Genomic DNA, 21,134 nt, shown 5'->3' on the forward strand with positions numbered 1-21,134 from the left:
TATGACCATTCAATCTCAATTATTGTTTAAAATGTAGAGGGTAAGAAAAGATCTAAGTGAATAGTTGGTCCGCTTGAAATGACACCTAGTTTACTTTAAATATCTAATTTGTCTAATATGACAGTCACTAATGTCACATGGCATTTTCTCGCACGAATAAGAGTAGGGTGGGTTGGATTTTGCACTAATGAAAAATTCCTCAATCACACAGGTTGCCTTCCCCATCGAACTCTCTGGACGACGGTACGCAGACAAGGTTATACATCGCGAACACGTCCCGACAGAATCTGGAAACGATCGTCGAGGCGATACGTCACCTGGAGGGCGACCATCTATTCAGCGATGAACCTGCGCAAGATATGCCACTGGCACTGACCAACAAGCAACAGCAGCAGCAACAACAACAGCAACAGGCGGCGGCGAACTCGACGTCAACAAAGTCTGCGACCACTACGTCCGCTTCCTCTTCTTCCTCCTCGTCCTCGACGACATCTGCCACGGCAACACCCGTGAAACAACGGATACTGCATGCCGACCATTTCCTCCAATTTCATACGCAACAACAGACCCAGCAGCGGCCGGGCGTGATCGTGGTGAAGCATTCGTGATCCAGCAACACCCCACGTCCCGTACACTGAACGGTGCATTCAAAACGACGATGTATTCTGCTTCATCGCGCGAAATCATCGTGATTTATCATTCGAAAATGAGGAATTCCTTTTAGCCGACCCAAGAGATCGAGCGCTCGCAGAAATGGGAGAGGTGATAACGATCGGGATAGAATATCATGTGCATTCTTCCTTTGCGCTGAAGAACTCAGAAGATATCCTGCGAGATGCATGAAGGGATCGGATTTTACATATGTTCCTACTACGCGCTTCGTTCGCCTTCGCCTCGACAAGGCTGTTAAGAAGGATAATGCATGCAATCGGAAGATTTTTAGATAAAGGACAAAGTGATTTTAAATCGCGGACGTTAGTTTATAGGTGAAGGCAGAGCTAACTTCGAAGCTTGACGAAAGGATCCTCATTGCCGAGTTGTCAAAACGAAACGACGTTATCGCGCTTTATCTCATGTAAATACTAACGATTCCTGCTGATCAATTCCGACGATCGCCACGAGATCGCTTTGAATCTCGAAGAATCCCTCCCTCCCTCTCTCTCCTTCTCCTCTGGAGGAATATCCTCTTTTCTCGCGAGAAAGTCACGAGGCCCAAAGTGGACGTTTCTCCTTCCGTTTTAGTAGGTAGAACATTTTTAGGACTTAAAGCAAGTACTACTACCGCGGTAATATTTCTAGCATAAGGCTGCGTATGCTGTATGATATACATATATACAACATTACATACATATATATTATTTGTAAAGAGTATAAAATATATATACATATTTACGTTCTTTTTTTACATTGTTACGGAAATGAAAATACGAGATGACGACGCGAGGAAAAATATTAAGATATAACGACGCGTATATACATATATATATAAATATATGTATATGTATGTATATGTTCTTTCGATACTTATTACGGGGTTACCACTGGATAAGCGCGAAACGACTAGAAGAAAGTGGAACTATCGAACAACAACAAGGTGTTAATCAAAATACATCCGCTGCAACGTTTAATATTTGACATACGTTAGAAAAGCACCGGCGAAGCGGAACTCGCGATCGGTCAGTTCAATCCGCGCGCGCGTATGACTCCTTTCTTCTGTGTTTTCGTGTCGCGAGTTGAAAATTCCGTTTAATCTGTGCCAAATATCCCCAGAGAGTACCCTTTTGTTCCTTCGTAGTAGATGTAATGTTCGTGATGTAAAAGCGATGGCGCCGGTTGGTACATTTAGTAGACCGAAAAAGCAGCGAGTCCACGATCGCTCGTCCTCTCTAACTTACTCGTCAATGCGATACACGGCGACCTGGAGATGCCGTTTTTGTTCAGTAAAGCGGCGGTTTCTCCCGACTGTCATTCCCGTTGCGTCGCCGACCACAACCGATCTCCCTATTGGATCAATAATTAGCGTCGTTCAACGCTGATAATCGCGCAAGGGCTGAAGGGAAACCGGGACGAGTTTTTCTATCGAGTCATCGTCGGGCCGATGTCTTGCGATTTTCTTCGCGACTTCACTTTTAACCCTCTCGCGTACGATGCTTTGTAGGAGTTTTTCTACACGACACACGGATTTCTTATAGCTTGCGGATACGAGACTAAGAGGCTTGGAATTTACAATTTCTCGTGCCTTTTCGAGGAGAGGAGCGATCGGCTTTCGGAAATGGTTGAACAATCGATCGACCGGCGGGGAGAAAAGGGCTGCAAACGTTTAGTTTTTCTTTTACTTTTTTTTCGTTTACACGCGTCTATATATTATGTGCATTGTATTTTTTTGTGTTTCTTCTCTTTGTGCGAGTATACGGTTTCACCGAGTGTATTGTACAAGCGTTATCGCTCGTCGAGTGTAGGCCCATAGACCAATTTTTAATCGATTAGTATGGATCCTTTCGCCTGTAATTGACCATTATTACTGATACTATTACTATTATTACTACTATTAATACTACTACTTTTTTTTTACGATGACGTTGATTGGTGTACGAAAGCGAACTTGTGTTTGAGAGTTTAATGCATAGATATCTACGCCTACAGAAATTAATTTTAAGTACTTTTTAAGTATGTAAGTTAGCGAGCAAACAAAGTAAGATGAGACGGTAAGAAGTACAATTAAGATTTTTAGTTAACCTAGCGGTTAGGATAAATATAGGAATTGTTTAGCAGAGTATGCAATTTGAAATACATCCAGGTTAATATTGTCTATCTGTACGATAAATGTGAACGCTACTCCGTAACTATATTGCGTGTATATAATACCTTTTAGCGGATATCGCATAACACATGATCACCTAGCTGACGTACCACGCTAGAATAAGATAAAACCTCGCCTTTCGTACGTTTCGTCGTTTACATTTAATTCACGGCATCTCATTTCGACGGCGCGTATTTGGATATTTTTTTATGTACCATTGACATTCTCACCGATTTTTTCCCCTTAGTACGCAGAGATATAAGGACTGTATTAATTTTTTGGGGAACTAGAAGAGGGACACGTTTAGCGGAGCAATTATTTCCGAAACGTACGAGAGGCGTTTTATAGGAGATACGATTCTATCTTGGGCTTTCGACATTCGCGATGAAAGTGTGATCCCGGCGTTTCTGAAGTCGCGGATCTCGAAGGTAATGTACAAAGCTCGATGTCGACGTTCACGCGAGGACGCACGAGGGCCTAAAAAGAATAGACAAATTCACCCTCGTTTTCCATCTTTCGTATTTTCTCTACGATTCTCTCCCCAACGGTACAGAACTATAAATAAACTCACGGCATTTATATCTTCACGGGACAGGACTTGTCGCCAAATAGAGACGATCGTATCTTCTGTATCTTATCGCGTTAGATTCTGCAGTGACAGAATCTACGAGGTATGACGAGCGTGCTATCTTCATTACTTGGGCTCGATGCGTTGTCAAGTCAAACGGAAAAAAGTCGCCGGGAAGATTTTTTTGAAAATACGAAAATGGACACGACGCGCGACGTTCAATGAATGACAACAAACTGAATCTTTTCCACGCGAGTCCGATATGTACGTCTCGATTTCCCGCATACGTCTGAGTCTTAATAGTTTCGAAAATCTCGTGCGAGTATCTTCGGCGCTTCCATAATACATACACACACACACATACACATATATACACATACACATACGAAAAATTATATACATATAAAAAATATATATATATACACGTACGGAACTATATACGTACGTATCAAGTATACGAGTGTTATGCACATACGTGCTGCACGCATTTGAGGAATCTCTTGGCGAGATCCTCGAATTTCGCAATCGGTACCGATTCTTTCGTTCTCCCTTAACTCGTTTCGTTTCGGCGCGTTTCTACTTGATTCTGCGTAATCGTCCTCGGCATCCCAGTGTGCCGCGATTTGTTCTCGATGGGTGGCAGAATGCAGGAGAGGACCGAATTGAAAAAGAAATTATAACACATCGCTGCGCACGTGTTGAATAAGATCGGCATTGTTACGGCAACATCATTGCGACGGTCGTGAAATCGAATTAAATTTTAAGCTACTCGATTGAATTGAACGAATCTTTTAATTATTAGCTGTGTTGGTTTGATGTGCGAAAAGTATTTTATCATATTCTTCATTACATACTGATATCATTTGCGATCGCATCAATGCTAGCGTGTGTGTGAACAGAAAGTTTTATATCTGATATTACTAAAAACTTCTTCTAATTTAACGGAGTACATTAGTCATTAAAAAATCGTAAGATTAACATGTTAAATATTTATGTTATATATTATATTTTATGTTATATATTATGTATTTTAATTAGAATGTTCTCGCGGAATAATGTAAGTCTATTAATAATGATAATAATTATTACAACCATATCTAAAGTTTATATTAGATATTAGATATTAATACAATTTTTTGCGTTTACAGCAAAATTCGCATTTAATGTTGTTGGACTATTCACGCTATCTGTGATACAACTATTTTGCAACTATCGATATTCCGTCAGATTTTAACGCGTTTTATTTTATATATCTCTCTGACTGTTAATCGTTCACTGATCTAACACGCCCGTCGAAAGTAGGCTTGTATCGAACAGCCGTGATACACTCGATTATTTATAGCTTATTGTTCAGCAAGATTTAATTACAAGCGAGCAGTAAGCCCGCTTCATTTGGGCATTCATACTACGTTGAACTCCGATGCGCTCGCGAATGTTATCAGTATGAATGATGATGATTACGTTATCCGTCTATCAGTAGCAACTTAACCATAAAATAACCATAACTTCTGAAATGCACCGAATAATTCTTCTTTTGGACGCAATGACATTTATTGTCTTGGAAACAAAGAGACATTTGTTTCCATTAAGCTTTCGTTCAATTCCAACGAACTCGATACGATAAATATTTTACATAATGTAACACGTGTGACACAGTAATTGTCTTGCAATTTGCGTTTCATGGAAATTGAGAAGAAAATTTACAAGCAATTTAAATAATTGTTTAGAAACAATTTTAAAATGCTCGCAAAATGTCAATTCTTACCTATATGTGTTTTCCCGATAGTTTTCCGAGATTATTCCGATCATCGCTCTTAAAATCAGTTGCAACACGTGCGTCACGATGCGCGAAGGAATTTGAGAAATCTTTATCGAAAATTTTAAATGTCGATACGTTTGCGCGAGTTTTAAGGGTGAAGACTCGAAAGGTTGATCTTCGAACGGGGTATCTCATCCACGAGAGAGAGAGAGAGAGACACAACGTAAAGAAGTTCCATTGGGATTGTAACTAGCGATAGATTAAACGGCCGCTCGAAGATCACACGTTTCGTGAGGAAAGAGTTGTCACTGTCTGTCACGGTGACACGGACATTCGATCGACTCGATCGAATCTTTTTTATCGTTGAATATATACATATAAAGTATAAAAATAAATAAATATATATATATATATATACACATATGCATATATATATGTATGTATGTGTATATATATAATACTATGGCTCCTATAACTTCTCTACAGCTTCGTTGAAAAACAGAAAAGAATAACAGTTTGCAGGATACGGTTTAACTGCTAAAGAAAGTCGCTGATAGAGTAACGTAAGGGTGTTGATAAGGGTGATAGAAAGTGTGGATGTGTAAGAAGGATGAAAAAAAGTGACAGCCGATCTTTGGGAATTGCGAGAGCGTGGCTGTGCGAATCGCGCGTGCGATCACGAGAGCGACGAGGAGGACTTTATACTGTTTAAGATTAATCCCAATTTGTACACGTCGTGGCAAATGGCGACTGAGAGTGGCGCCGAGATTAACTCAATCGATCGTCTTCAGAAGACCACGGATTTACGTCGTGGAGGGAAGTAGCGAAATTTCTTTCGGGATAAAGGAAACGCGCCGGAGTGGAGAAAACTCGAGCGGTATAAAAGAGTTTTAAAAAAGGAGACAGGGATAACTCGTCTTTCAAACTTTTCTTCTTTGAAAGATCGGGATGACTTTTGGACGTCTCGGAATGTCTGCGATATTAGAATAGTGTCTTTTACACACAGTCTTCGGGTATTCGCGTCCAAAAGAAGAAATTTAAAAAAGGAAAGGAACTAATTGACGCCGACATCGTACCCGTTCGCCTTCTGGAGCGCGTTTGACGCAAGAATCACAAATTTGTCACATGTATGAGTAAATGTATCTAGCATTTGATTAAGGTCCGATACCTTTTCGGGCGGAGTTTTTGGTATCCCATCAGAAGCTCTCGCATCTCATTGGACTTATAGTAGTAGTCTCTGCATCAAATTAAGATTACGCAACAAGGCTATTTTTAAAGTATTCTTTGTGGCTACGATAAGGTGTGTACACATACATAGGCTTTTTTGCTATACCGATCTCTGTCAGCATTGTATAATGTAACAACAACTTAGCTTCTTCAATTCTGTTAAGCTTAGCAGCTTCATATAGCGGTCTTCTATTCTTATTATAACCTGGTAATGCTCCGTAATTCAATAATAATTCACATATTTTATAAATATATCGAAAAAGATATATATTAAAATTCGGCGACGAAAACGTTTCGCGAAATCGAGTAATTATTTTTTTAATCGGGTCAGCATCGCGCTCTCTTTCGCCACGGGCCCGCCAGGAAAGATGTATATAGCGTAAAACCATAAAAAGCGTTAGAGTACTGGCGGAAGAATGTACAACAGAGAAGTAAATAAGTAGATAGATTTGGTAGAAAGACGAGTGGGACGAGAATGAGAGAGAAAGGAATAGGGAGTGCGTGAACACAAGAGAATACTAGACGGTTATGTAGATCGTGCGTATAAAATAGCGTGGTAACGAGTAGATAACGACAGATTCCAGAAGTCGTTTTTCAGGAACAGAACTGAGTAGCGTGAGCGTTCTCTTGGCGTGAATTTGCGAGCGGAAGAAAAGAAAGAAGGATGTGGAAGTGTGAGTGTGCGTAGATGTAATTTGTAGTGCGCCGAAAAGATATTTCTTTTTTTTTTCAAGTTCTTGAAATACATTTCTTTTTCTTTTTTTCTTCTTAAACAAAACATTTTGACTGGACTTGAAATCATATCGAAACTCCGTATCCGTCGACTGAAGAATGATCCGGGCTCACGCGGCGCGTGGTGAACCAAAGACGTGCAATATAACAATTATCGTCAATATCACAGAAATTGAGAAAAGAGAGCTGCGACTGAAGAATTCATTCGTATATCGTATTTTTCCAGCGTAGCTCTCGTTTAACTTGAATTGAGAGGACGAGGGAGAGAGTTGGTATTATGACCAGACAAGCAGAGCTCATTTACATCCTCGCGAGAGTCTTGAAGGCGACTGAAGATATAATTTTTTAAAATATGACGAAAAAATGACGTTACATACCGGCTCGAAATAATTTTAATCTTGAATTATTTCTGTCTTTTGTAACATTTATTTACGTACTTCTTGAATTTCCGCATTCGCATTATTTAATGTTGATTGATAGCAGAATGCATACCTAACGTAACGTCGCTTCAAAGGAAATCAATTTTAATGACAAACATTGAGTGAGAAGTATGTAACTAATTGTCAAAGGATAGAAATCTAATTAGTAAAATTTGTGTCAAATTATCTCTTTCGAAGTTTAGTTTTCATTTTTTCTTTTCGCGACTTGTTACATTTCTCGCAAGTGATCTTAAACTCGTGTGGTTAGCGCCGCGAGTAGTAATGAAATTGCCTGAAATACGTAATGACATTTTCAGTAATTAACGTTATCTGAAAAATGTCGAGAAAATATACCAACTATCAAATACGCACTAAACGAGATGCTTTACTCGAGAAGCTCGAGAAATTCACCGATACACTCTTGTTTTTTTTAAAGGCATTGAAGACAACTAGACAACTTAATATTATAACACGACTAAGAATAAGAGAAGCATAACGTCGACCAAATAAAAAAATCCTGTTAGAGTTTCATAGTGCAAGACCGATACAGAGGATTAATATGATACAGCAATGCATCGCGTTGTATGTGATAACGAGAAGTGGATAAAGAATTTGCAATTTGTCTATTTCAATTATTAATGTAACAATATACTAGTCTAATTATTAGGAAATCGAGTTTCGTAAAAATTTTAAAAAATCATATACAGGACATAGAATAAACGAGTGTAATTGAATTATTGTCGAGTAAAAATTGGCCACTGGAATTTACAAATATTGATATATCGCTCATATTGCAAACACGCGATGTATTACTCCAGTTTTACAATTTCCATGGACCGTCCAGTTGAAAAGAAAGGAGAGGTTTACCGGAAAAAAAAAAAAATAACACGTGGCTCCTTTACAGACCATCTTTTTACACTAATAATAGTCAATTCGAATTTAAAAAGTGTTCGATCGTCTATTCCATTAAGATTTCAGTCGAGGAATCTACCCGTTGGTATTTCACAATTTACACAATACGCGAGATAACTCGACTAAATTAGGCTCGAATCGTCGTAATTGTGAAAAATAATGAATCTCAATCAATGAAAATTTGGCTATCCGCGGATAATTAATCGCGGAATTTTTCTGATTTCAAATAGAACGTATTACGATTCATAAAAAATACAATTTTAGCAAGGGCGGTGGTAAAACAGCGCAATCGAATAAATCTAACAGACGGACGAACCGAGTCGACGAATCTTTTCACGTTCATCACTCGAAGTTACTATTTGTCTACGCAAGTCAAAGAATTCCAGGGTTGCCAAGTGCAGTAATAGTCTTTCAAACTTTTTAAGAATATATCGTTTTCTTTTTTAACCTTAACACAATGTCATCAATCTAATTTTTACCTTCGCATTCAATTTTCAAAGAAAATGGAAACGGTATAAAAGGCACGTTTGCTAATGACTTTAAATTAAAGAATTAGATGAGCTGAAATTGATAAACCGGATGAGACATTGCGTCACGAGAAAAAGAAAGATGATTCTTAAGAAAATGGATTTAGACAATTACTGCACTGACAATGAATCCTTCAATTGTTGCACGAGTTTTCTATAGTCACATATCTATCCAACGGATAAAGTCATCGTTTCATCTCTGACAATGACCACAAAGCAATTTAGCTTTTCTAAGCAAAAAAGTGAGAACAAGAGAAGGAGAGGTGGGGATCGTTCTCTTTAGAATACGCGCTTTTTTCTATGTGTAGACAACCGATAGCCTGACGCAATACGAGGAGCATCCTCGATGTAGTATCGAGTATCTCTTCTTTTTACAAAACTGATGAAACACAGGAGAATAACTTCTCGAGACTGAGACAAGAGAGCCGTGACACCGACGAGGGTATCGGGGTGAGCGCAATTAATTAATAATAATTAAGAAAAAAGTGGAGACTAAACGCGATTGAGAAAAAAGAAGAATGCAAAAGTTCCTCAAGTTCAAGCCGCGTTTGCCGCGTGCGTTCACATTCCCGATAAACGCGATTTTGCCTGACGAAGCGAATGTCGTCCGCACGTCGTAAACGCCGCCCACACCACAAGAACAGACTGCCATTGAGTTTCGAGTGTACTCGTTCGTAATAAATAGTTGTAATTGACCGGGACTAAGCCGATCTGAGAGAGAGAAAGAGAGAGAGAGAGAGAGAGAGAGAGAGCGAATGAGGGAAATGGGAGATGAATGCGTGACCGAGTGTGTTGCGTGATTTAGTGGCGGATTTACTGACGCAAATGAGCTCATTTGTCACCCTTGAAAATCGTTTTATAAATTCTCCCTCATAACTATTCCTTTCTTGAAAATTTGTACTTATTAATGAATAGCCGTAAATCTCGGTAACGCGACGCGAAGAAGAATAAATATTCAAGAGGCAATCATAAATTTCAATTAAAGATTCGAAATGAAAACGTAGTTGAAAGAATACCTTCTCTGAAAAAAATAAAAGAATGAAATAAATGTCTAGAGAAATACACGTCACATAGAAAAAATATAGAATTGAATTATCTAAGAGATATTGCTCGACACTTTTTTGTTTTCATCTCGAGTCTTTATCGCTCATCATTTTGAAATTTTTGAATCCATCACTGGAGTGAATGTACGAACGTCTGTAAGAGAGAACGGGACGACCGCGTGTAATCCTTCCGCGTGAAGTCTTCTTGGGCTGTAAAATCCAAATCTCTGTCACCAAGTTCTACCGCGAGAGAGGACGACGTCGTTCCTTGACGTTAGCCGGAGACACGACGCAGTCTATAAATTGGCCGTAGGATTGTGTTGATCGTACGTCCCGATAAAAGAATGAACTCGGAGACCGATTCGAGACGAAGATTAACGGCGAGAGATTAACGAGTTTGGTTGACTGACAATTTATTCTAAGAGAAGAGTCTGTGTATGAATCGGTAATATAAAATGGAAGGGAAAAAAAAGATATAATTCTCTGTGATGTATTTCTATGATTTAATTATATGTAATTATGGTTATTCTTACGATTATGATTAATTAATATTATTTGCGAATAAATCGCTGTGCAAGTATCAATTAGTGACTAGTGTAAGACAAAAAAATTGCGCGATCGAGCATTGCCAAGAGGCGTATATCGCGTTCCTCAGTATCCTAGATACTGAAACGTGAGAGATCGCACAAATCGTATAATTTATTGCACTATGAACACGATCGTTAATCGCCCCTGTCGAAAGTCGAAATATGGGAATCCATATATAACCGGAAAGAAAAACTGTTTAAAATTTCTTTCCGAGGAAGCCGGGAAAGAAAGGGAATAACGTTCAACAAAATACGTATTGATATTTTCGCGCGAGGATATCTCATTTTATCCGCGTTATTTATTTATAGCCGATGAGCGAGTAACAATATACGATTTTCTCAACAAGTATATTTGGTGCAAGAGGGTGAACTTGCAGGAATTATATATATGTGAATTTCTCCAAACGAAGAAATTCGCAAAATACTCGCTCATTTATCAGCATCCAATATCGCTGTGAAAGATTTTAAGAATTCGTCAGAAACGCGTGTAATATAATTACACATATAAATTTTATTGAGAAAAAATTCTATGTACGAGAAGAGAGAAATTAGAATAACATAAAGTAACTAATCGAGATTTTAAACAGTTAAGTTTCTAATTATTAATATATTTCTGCTTCCTCCCCCCTTATGCTTATCTTTAAGAATCAAAAACATGAATTCTCCAAGGAGTAAACAGTCTTGTGTGTCGATCATTGGTATTAATTACGTATGCTACGTAAAATAAAAGGGGATATCAAAAATGAGGCGTGTCACGACGCTAGAAACGATCGGAGAAGCGATAGGAAAACTAGGTAGTCATTTAGAGTGCCAGGAAGGAAAGGAAAGAAAGAGAGAGAGAGAAAGAGATGAATTGAGAAAAAGAATGCGTCGATTTTTTGCGAGTGAGAGTGCGAGAAAGATTTTCGTCGATTAAGCTCCGTAAAATAATAAGAACGCCGACTGCATCGCGGCGACTCGAGCGAATATCGGAAGTATACTCGTCAGTATTTGTGACGGGGAACGATCCACATAATTCGTTCGGGTCGGCGGATAGCGTTAAGAATTATGATTACTATCGTACGAGAAATAGAAGAGAGATATCGGATGCGGCTGGAAAAGAAAGCGGAGGTTTCGTGCTAAGGCGACTTAAGGCGTTTGAGAGCCCGAATCGGGTACTAACTCAGAACTTGGAGGAAATCGCCAATATTATACAGGGCGTCCTTGATCCAGGGCATTCCTTGGAATCGATATTTTCTCAAAGAAAATTTGAGCGGGAAAGAGGCTTCCGAGAGTTATTAGCGATTGAAAATGAAATGCTTTTCGCAAAATAATCCTCGGAAGGCAAATAAGTGGGCAAAAACATATTTTGCGATTAGTTTAATTTAATGTAACGTTTTATCATTAGAGATTAGAGGATTGTGGAGAAGTACGAAAATTATGAACTCTCCTGATATTTTGTCTAAACAAAAATGGACCCTAAATTGGCCGAGAAACTTGATTAAAAGGACACCCGATATTTCGACGACACCCTGTATTACAGGATTCCTTTCGAGAGAAACATGCGCGAAGCGATATATTCGGCTCTTATCTGCTATTTCTATTCTCGATTGGTACTTTGCCATGCATGATTATTCTGAATTTATTGAAAGAAGAAAATGACTGAAGGTGGTCATTATACGCGAAAATGTGCCGCAATAACAAAAATAAAAATTACTAACAAATAATTCATTCAGCAATCATTTAAATAATAAAATTGAAATAAAATTATTATAGCACTTTCATCAATGCAAATATCAATGCAAAATATGTCATATTTACCTTCTACTTTTTTTTTATTGATTATCAACAAAAGTTTTCTTTTATTGATCATCAACAAAAAGATCAGTTATATACACTTTAAGATTGATACAATGAAATAAATCGGAGAGTGATACTCCAGAGTTGTCGCGGCGCATTAATAGCGAATAATAGCGAGATTACCTTAGTCGGGCAAAACCGAGCGAGAGAGCGGACATGGGAGAGAAAGAGATAGCGAGAGAGTGAGAAAATGCGTTAGACAAAGATACGTGAAAGAGCGCGAAGTGTCTTAGAACTAATGGAATTCCTCTGCGCGAATGCACGGAACGCGCTAACACAAGCAGCCACCTCCGAACGAGAAGTCTTCAATACCATTTGCATATTGCTTTATTGTTACACGAACATTATAACGATATATTACATTTAAAAAAAAGGAAGGAATATTACAGGTACAGCGGTACGCATACGATTAAAGCGTGAGTTCCACGACGCGACGGCGACGATCGCGCGGACAAGTTTTCGACGTATATAGCTCGCGAGAACTTTGTCATTTCGCGCTCGGGATTTTCGAGAACGCGTTTCCAGCATCTCCGGTCTTTTCTCGTGAAACGGTCGCACGTGTCAAATTTTGACACAATTAAAAGTCGGCGGTACAGAGAAAGGCACGATAAAAAATTTACCATCTGTCATTCAGCTAAGTGATTGGCTGATCGACAAATTTTCCAGGCCAATGAGATGTGTTTTACTTTCTTTTCCAGTGAAGATAAAATATCGTTTTTTCGCTTATCACGATAATTCTGGAGGAAAGTCGAGAATTATCGGCGGGTTGCGTAATAAATCTGATTTGCGCTAATCATGTCCGATCCGAAAGACTCTTCCGCGCGATCAGAACATATTCGAGACGTCCTGGAACACATACATACTTTTAGATACTACGCGTTACGTTTTTGTATTTACGATGAAAAATCTACGAGATGGGAGACGGACTTGCTTTTCCCTCTTTTCTACTACTTTGTATATTACCAAATAATCGTTAATTAGAAAAGTTATTGTAACTAGCGTTTCGTTATCTTAATCAACAAGATTTTATTAAGCGGAATATATAACGACGGCGAACGATATCGCTTAACCGTCGTTATCGCAACGATGCGGCCTGATTTACGCGTTTCTGTTGTTGCTTTACGTGATTTACACCATTTAATTCGCGTGTGTACTTGTCAACGAGCGGGAGATCGACGTTTATCACCGATTCTTCCTCCATCTCATTTCCCTTCGCCTATAAAAGAATCTTTTAGCATTCGATTCACGTTGCGTAAAATAATGTTTTTCATAGCTCGGAAAGTCTGCCAGCATTTATTCGACTGATTATAGATACGCGAAACTACGTTGATACAAGGCAACGTTTAATAAACGTGATCTCCCGCGTGACAATTCTCCTTTTTAAGAATTTCTGTGAATCAAGTGGCATCGTTCCTGAATATCTCTCTCATTATACGATAAAGTATAATAAACCTCGCAAATCTGTCGACGTTGGAAAGCAATCGACTGGTTCCTTAGAAGCCAGAGAGCCAAGAGATTGCGCCAAGAGAAGTACAAATCATAAAAAAAAGAGAAAATGGAAAAGAGAAAAAGATGGTAAATGCGAAAAAAAATCATTCGAAGATGAGGTAATGTGACCAATACCGAAAAAGGTGTAATATTTGACTTTAGTTTCATCGCTTTTCATTCATTACCTTTGATTATATTATTGCTTGTAACATTCATTCGAAATACCTTGAATACAAAAAAAAAGTAATAAACCATGTTATCCGCTTGTTTCGTCCCTTGTATAAAACCCTACCTGTGATATACTAATAAAGCAAATTGGATTTCGATACGTGCGACTTTTGTGCAACAGTATATTCAATGATTGCGATTTATTTTATTTACGATAAGTCCACCGATAATTTATCGAAATATTTATTACGAGCTTTTCCTTTCGAATCTCCTCGCAAGATTAAGAAAAAAGAACTTTTTGCTCAAAGTTTAAAGTGTATAAATTGATAGCAAAAAGTGTATATAACTAAAGACATTATTACTAATATATTGATATATTATATAATATAAATTATAAATAATAAATCAATAAATTACTAGGAGCTGCAAAAGAGAGGTAAAAAAGGATCCTTTATTTTTTTATGAGAGAGAGAGAAAAATATAAGCACAACGCAGCGGATTTATTTCATTATGATTTTTATTGAAACACTCTTTAGGGTACACAAGCTCTATCCTAGGTAAGCATTAAAGTAAGTATAAAAAAATGAACAACTGCTTATGGAATCACAAAGTGTGGATGTCTGCCCTTCTTACAATCATTAAACGTACTTTTAACGTGCATACACGAAGGCACAACGATCCTCGACCCTTACGCGCTGAGTATTTCGCCGCGAGAACGATGTTGAAGTGATATCGCTGAGCCGATCGTGTAATTATAGCACAGATCTGTTCGCTTTAGTTGCTATCATTTTGCCTTTTTATGCAAGGGAGAACGGCTAAAACGGCCAGGTCTCGCGTTATTCGAAAGCAATCGATCGCTCGCATGGAGATCCATTGACATCCAATGCCCCAAAGGAACTAGAAAAATAGATTCTAGCTGCGCGCAAAACGCGTGATATCGCTATTACAAGCTCCCCGCTGTAGGTTCTTTCGGCGCTCGTCGTCATGGCAAAATTATATACTCTCCGAGAACATCGACATACGAAATAAGCGTATTCGCTCGGTACACGCTTATAACACACAGAGTTCTGTCGTAAAGGGGACCGAGTGCCTTCTATACAAATTCATTACGCGATATAATATATCATGATAATAGAATCTATACTTCGTATTATAAATCTAAAAACTTATTGTACACATTGTAATATAGCTAGCTCATTGTAACGAATGTATCCTGATTATTCTCATTCAGCTCTCGTAAATTATCTTTTTGAAGAAGGCCACTTGTTTCCAATTTTTCTTCCGAAAGAGCTTCATTCTTACTGATAACTGAAAACAGTTTGTCAGTGCTCTTGAATAAACAATTTAATTATTATATATATGAGCGTAATTAAAATATCCTCGGATAATTGTCGTAATTATTGCGCTTCTTCCGCTATTGAATGCAGAATGGCATCGTCTCTGTAAGGCTAGTACAACGGCTATTCTCATATACTCAATTATAACAAGGCTTCACCTATTCTATTGTTTGCTTAACGTGTATTAAATAATCACAAAAATGAGACCAAGGTCCAAACGCGTCCTTTGGTCGGGACCATCAACCGAGAGGTGGTCTCGCACCTGACTTTTAATGAGAGTCTGTTCCTTATCGTCCATGCGATCGCAGGCGATATCTGTTGATGGCTTCTCTAACCTTGCGATGGAAGTAAGTACAATATATAATTTCATGATGTTTCATCCAACATTACTTGGCTCCTAACGCACAGTATGAAAATTGAGTTCGCAAAATAAAAGTCTAAAAAATCCAACATATACGAAACAGGGAACAACCAAGCGCTCAGACATTTTTCCAAACTGTCCTGTTAATTACGTTCGACAGAATTTTATAGAAAAGCATAAGCTTAAGTGTTTTTTGCCGTATTTAAGCGGCAAATAAAAAATTTAGTCGCCCAATTCATCTAATCTGATATATTAATTGATATCTTCCTTGTCTATTTAATAAAGATTGCCATCAGATCTTCCTTTATTGCCGAGGCGATATACAAAGCGTGGAAAAATTTATTTATCTGATCGTAATGTTGAAAGGTCCGATGTACAGATTACGAGCATTCAGTTTATTCTCTCGAATTCAAGTTAGATATACGATCACAAGTGCAGGTAGGCGGTATTACATTTTCATAACTTCTACCAATTTTTCTCGACGATCAGCGCTAAATGACGTCGATTCGCCATTCAGCCCGACGACGCGAAAGTAAAACGGTAGCGATAACTGTAATAGAGACACTTTAATAATGGAAATATGAAGTAACTTACGCTTAAAACATCCTTAAACAGTAAAGTAGAGTATAAAGTATGACTTAAGTACAACCATAAAAACTTGGTCATTATTATGGCATTCGTATCCTTAACTACGCGGCTCGCCAGACCGCAATCCCTTCTGACGGCGCGTCTCTTTATAAAATGAATCTACTACTCGTGTACGAGGCGAATGTCGTGATTCACGCGTGCGCAAATCGTGTTAGCTTTTCGGACAATGCGCGATTACATACGGCATGTAGATTCCGACCCTCTTCGCGACTTTCCGGTTCCCATTCTCAATCGATGACAAAGAGTAACGAAGGTATAGTTCCGTGACAAATTCTTTATCTTTTTTAATACGTATTGGAGATTGAAAAATATCAACATTATTATAAAAAAGACAACATATATTGCATTATTATATTACAATAGCATGGATTATATCGATAATTTGTAATACTCGTCATTTTATCAAATAATTGACCTATACTTTTGTTTAAAATTTATCTCATTTGAGATATAATTTTTTACGTATCTGATTACTGAGAAAGAAATTTGCATCGCCAGGAAAATGATACGCAAATATAAATACTGCCAATATTTTTCCATCTCTAACTAAAAATTGGACAAATCCTTCCTTTTCCGCAACGAGACGAAGACAAGGTAAACGAAATATGCAAAACAATATCAAGCGATATGTTTTCGTCGTAGGGTTAATTTTAACCGTGCTAAATATCAATCCTCAATTTTCTAGGTAGGAAAAATATTTGCGCGGTCATTATGCAGGATTTCTGATTTATGAACGGATCTGTTTTATATAGATTAGATTATGTATGTTATACGTACCGGAAGATCGACCATTGTTACTTGGGATCTTACGAAATATCGGCTTCCACTATTTATGCTTCGTCGCGTTTCGATACCGATCTCGATACTCTTTATAACACGGCGTCGCCTTTCTCTATACGAGAACATTCTAGTAATTCGCTCCTCTTTTCGTGACCTGAACATATCCTCTTCCGCTGCGTCGCTATTTTTGATTATTCCACTTATCGTTAATCGACGATCACAGGAAGTACGCGGCGTTGATCAGGCTTTTGGGTCTTTCATATGTGACGTTTATGTGGGTGTGAGTATGTGTGTATGCATGTGTACAGCATGTATATACATGCAGTCGTGTGGCGGACGACGAGTTTGAATGGCTTTCGCAGCTGCGATATATTAATGCTGAAAGAATGGCGGAATCGCTGGCAGAAATGCATCGCGTCCTTCTATTCTTCTCCCTTGAGCTCCTGTTACGAATTTTGATTAGTTGAACGAACGACGCCGGAGATCCACGGCTCTTCATCTGAACCGCTCTTTGCCTTCTTCAGCCCTTCGTCGGTCGAATCTGCAAGCAGAATTAAAACAACCACATTTGTGTATGCTTGAAATATAAATTAATGTAAGTATTAGAAAAATTAATACGATGTATTCAAACGGAGAGTTGAGTCCATAATAAGATTTATCTTAAATATAAAGTTATATTTGAATCTCACAGATTCGATCCATTTCTTCTTGGAACGCATCACGTAACAATTTCATATTAATTCAATCATTTATAAAGTATTTTTTAAAGATAGAGATTTATGGAATATGACAAAGAATGGTAGTGAAAGTGAAATACAGTCACATAACTAAAATTTAATTAAAACAACAGTCTTCTCTATGTTAATAATTTTATGTTAAAAAAGTCTTTTAGGTATATGAGATATATATAGATGCAAGACATATATTTTGGCGCATGAAATGTCATTGAAAATTTCATGTGACACTTTACGAACTGTGCCTTTTTCAATCTTGACCGCTGATGAACAGTTATCGCACTGCCGGTAATAAAACACGATACATGCGGAACGTTACCCGGATGAATAAATGGAAATTATACTTCGATATTTATGGCGTCGTTAATTGAAAGTGTCACTTCGGCAATAACTTAGGGCCGTATTTATAATCGTTATTTGAACCTCGAGAGTATATCGGGTAAAATATTTATAAACAGAATTTTATATTCTGATTGTGAGATATATGGCTGGATGAAAAGTTACATTTTTATTAAAATTCAACTGAGATTGTACTCAGGAAAGGAGTGGAATGATCGTGTATGTAAATGAAATCTAACTTAAGTTTCAAGATATAACAAGTAGCGCTAAAAACGCACGTTTAGATGAGATTTGAGTTTTACAATTATAAACTGACCTAATAAAAAACTTAAATTTCAGATAAAAATAAAACAATCTACTAAAGACCTTTGATACAAAACGCTGTACTTAACCCTAGAATCCATGACTGGGGTCGATTTCGACCCCAGGCGAACTTTGAACTACGCTCCTGAGCTAGCGAGTGACATTATCGACTCAGGACCTGAACCATAATTCATTTCAACTTTCTAAAAGTAGGGTTATGTCGGGCGCAGCGTTAGTTGTTCGCTAGCAGTGAAGTAGCACAGTCGTAAAGCGGGCGTGGGGTCGATATCGACCCCAGTCGTGACTTGCCGTTTGAGTTTCGTCACGGTAAGCTAATTTTATTTTTTCGCTAGAATCAATATATATCATGTATTATTACGTAATCTGAGCATAAATAGTCATAAATATTATTTAAGACGAAATATCACACAATTTAGTCGGTAAAAATCCCGTTGCCTAAGAAGATTGACATTTCGCAGAAAATGGCTGGGCGATATAATGTTTCATTTTTTTCATATTTTTTACTATTTTGTATCAAATAAAAATGAAATAATACTTAAAATACAATTTTTTATGGTTTTTTCATCGACTTTTTCCGTATTTCAACTTTGCGAATTTCTTCATCTTTATAGTCCCAAATAAATATACTTTTTGAACAGAACATAGCGATGACAATTTTTTTCTAATAGTCTAATGTGTCCTCTTTAAAACCCCGTTTGAAATTTTAAAATCGGTTGATTACAAAAAAAGATACAAATTTTTGTTTAAAAAAAGAGGTTTTTGCTGATTTTCTGCGTTTTTCAGTCTTTAAATGGATTTTTCACTAACTAAACTTGAGCAAAATTAAATTTACCGTATACCATTCTCTTCGTTATTAAAAAACGAAGAAATTCATGTAGGTTTAAAGGCCCTTTATTTCTGTAGGACCGGTTTTACGATCAAATAAAGCGTGGGGTCGATATTGCCCCCAGTCATGGATTAGAAGGTCAAAAAAATGTATCATGGATTCTAGGGTTAATATTCCAAAGCGGTGCATCAATTTTTTATAATTGGGACGCAGCAAGATAACTTAATTCCACATCACTCATGCATGATTAGCCATTGACCGATAATTAAGCGGTTCTCTGGGAAAGTGCGCTGAACATATTACACGCGAATTTGGCTCAGCGCGGCAATTACACGCTTCCCGATAAAATTAGCGGTCTAATTGGGAAAGTAGCGTGATTGCTCACTGTTAAACAACCAGCGAGGCCGAGGGTATTCTATGTTTAGGCCTCGACCGGATACCCCGACGCGTACCAATAATTTGACGTAATTTAATAAACGCGACCCTGCTCTCTCGTCTGCGCGCGCGGGGTCGTGCGACTGTTATTACCGACAGTTTGATCGTATCTCAGTAGTGCGTAATGATGATGCACCTAGTCACTGGCATATAGTAGCGGCCCGATCATCGGTCATGCAAATTGGCGCTACAGAATGCGGCGGATCCCCCCCTTGCCCGATTCCCCCCTCCCCGTCTGATCCATCCCATGGTATACCGGTTTAGAAAACAGTATATCGATATTAAGCTTACGATCGTTATATTTGTACACCCGTAATTTATTGCGTTCATTAAGTTACTTCTTCGATTCCCCCGATGTTAAATCCATAATGTTTCGAGGGAGAGAGAATCATTTCCGAGGCCGAAAATCTGTAGCACGGTTGAGTATTTAATATATCGCACCTCTAGAAAAATACTGTCACAACTCAAAAATTCACAATTTTCAGGAGAGAGGAAAAACAATTTTGAATTGTGAGATAACTATAATGCAATTACAATTACGATATTTTGTTTTATAATGAGACTTGTACTGTTTCTTGAAAAGGTCTGCTGCGATTTACTTGTCAATTTACTTATGACACTATTCATCCAGCGATCGCAACATAACCGGTTTAAAAGAGTAACGACACTTCTGCCTCGTGCAGCGGATTTCGCATATAGATTACAGACTTGTGACACTATTATAGCACGTAGGTAACGTTTTGGCATATTTTTTATATAGGCTTAACTCAAAATAGAATTTTTTGCTTTGTGACAGTATTCTTCTAGGAGTGCGCTATATGTAGATTGAATTTGAACATCAAAATTGCTTAATAACGACACAACATTTACAACTTAATTTTTAACAACAACGTTACTATTGGTAATGATTGTAAAAAATTAATTTTGTAACATAGTATTTATATTAATATAGGAAAAGAATTTTGTATGATAAAAAAGCCTTTATGCGTCCAAGCAATCTTCTCTTTCTCTCTCAAGCCTAAAATTTATGTTTTTCTGTCATTCTAATTGTTACGTCCAATATGTTATTATTTATCATGTTTTCTAACTAGGTCAACGTCATAATACGTTAATTATAATACGCGAATCGAGTATCATTCTAAACGCTTATTAAATTCTCTTTCAACGCATAAAACGGGGTCATAAATTCTCCCGAAATATCACAACATCTGAAACCGCAAGATATGATAATTATGGTCTCCTTTGAAGGCACACAAACGACGCTGTGCGTATAAAAAAAAA

At 37.8% G+C, this 21,134-nt stretch overlaps 2 protein-coding genes across 2 annotated transcripts in view; one reads left to right on the forward strand and one right to left on the reverse strand.

The window, feature by feature from the left end:
- The window catches only part of LOC112456841 (transcription activator MSS11), a 115,249-nt gene extending 101,020 nt beyond the window's left edge, over positions 1 to 14,229 (forward strand). Inside the window, exon 5 of the mRNA XM_025019603.1 lies at positions 212 to 14,229. Within this exon, the coding sequence (XP_024875371.1) occupies positions 212 to 608 (397 nt within the window). The 3' untranslated portion in view covers positions 609 to 14,229. The remainder of the gene's footprint in view (positions 1 to 211) is intronic.
- Positions 14,230 to 14,568: 339 nt separating this feature from the next.
- Positions 14,569 to 21,134, reverse strand: part of LOC112456842 — a 31,998-nt gene continuing 25,432 nt past the window's right edge. The window contains exon 3 of the mRNA XM_025019604.1: positions 14,569 to 17,736. The gene's annotated coding sequence lies outside the window, so the exon portion shown is untranslated. The remainder of the gene's footprint in view (positions 17,737 to 21,134) is intronic.

Source organism: Temnothorax curvispinosus, unplaced genomic scaffold (assembly GCF_003070985.1).
Source record: "Temnothorax curvispinosus isolate PA1 unplaced genomic scaffold, ASM307098v1 QBEX01007256.1, whole genome shotgun sequence".
In the NCBI taxonomy this organism is placed as follows: Eukaryota; Metazoa; Arthropoda; class Insecta; order Hymenoptera; family Formicidae; genus Temnothorax; species Temnothorax curvispinosus.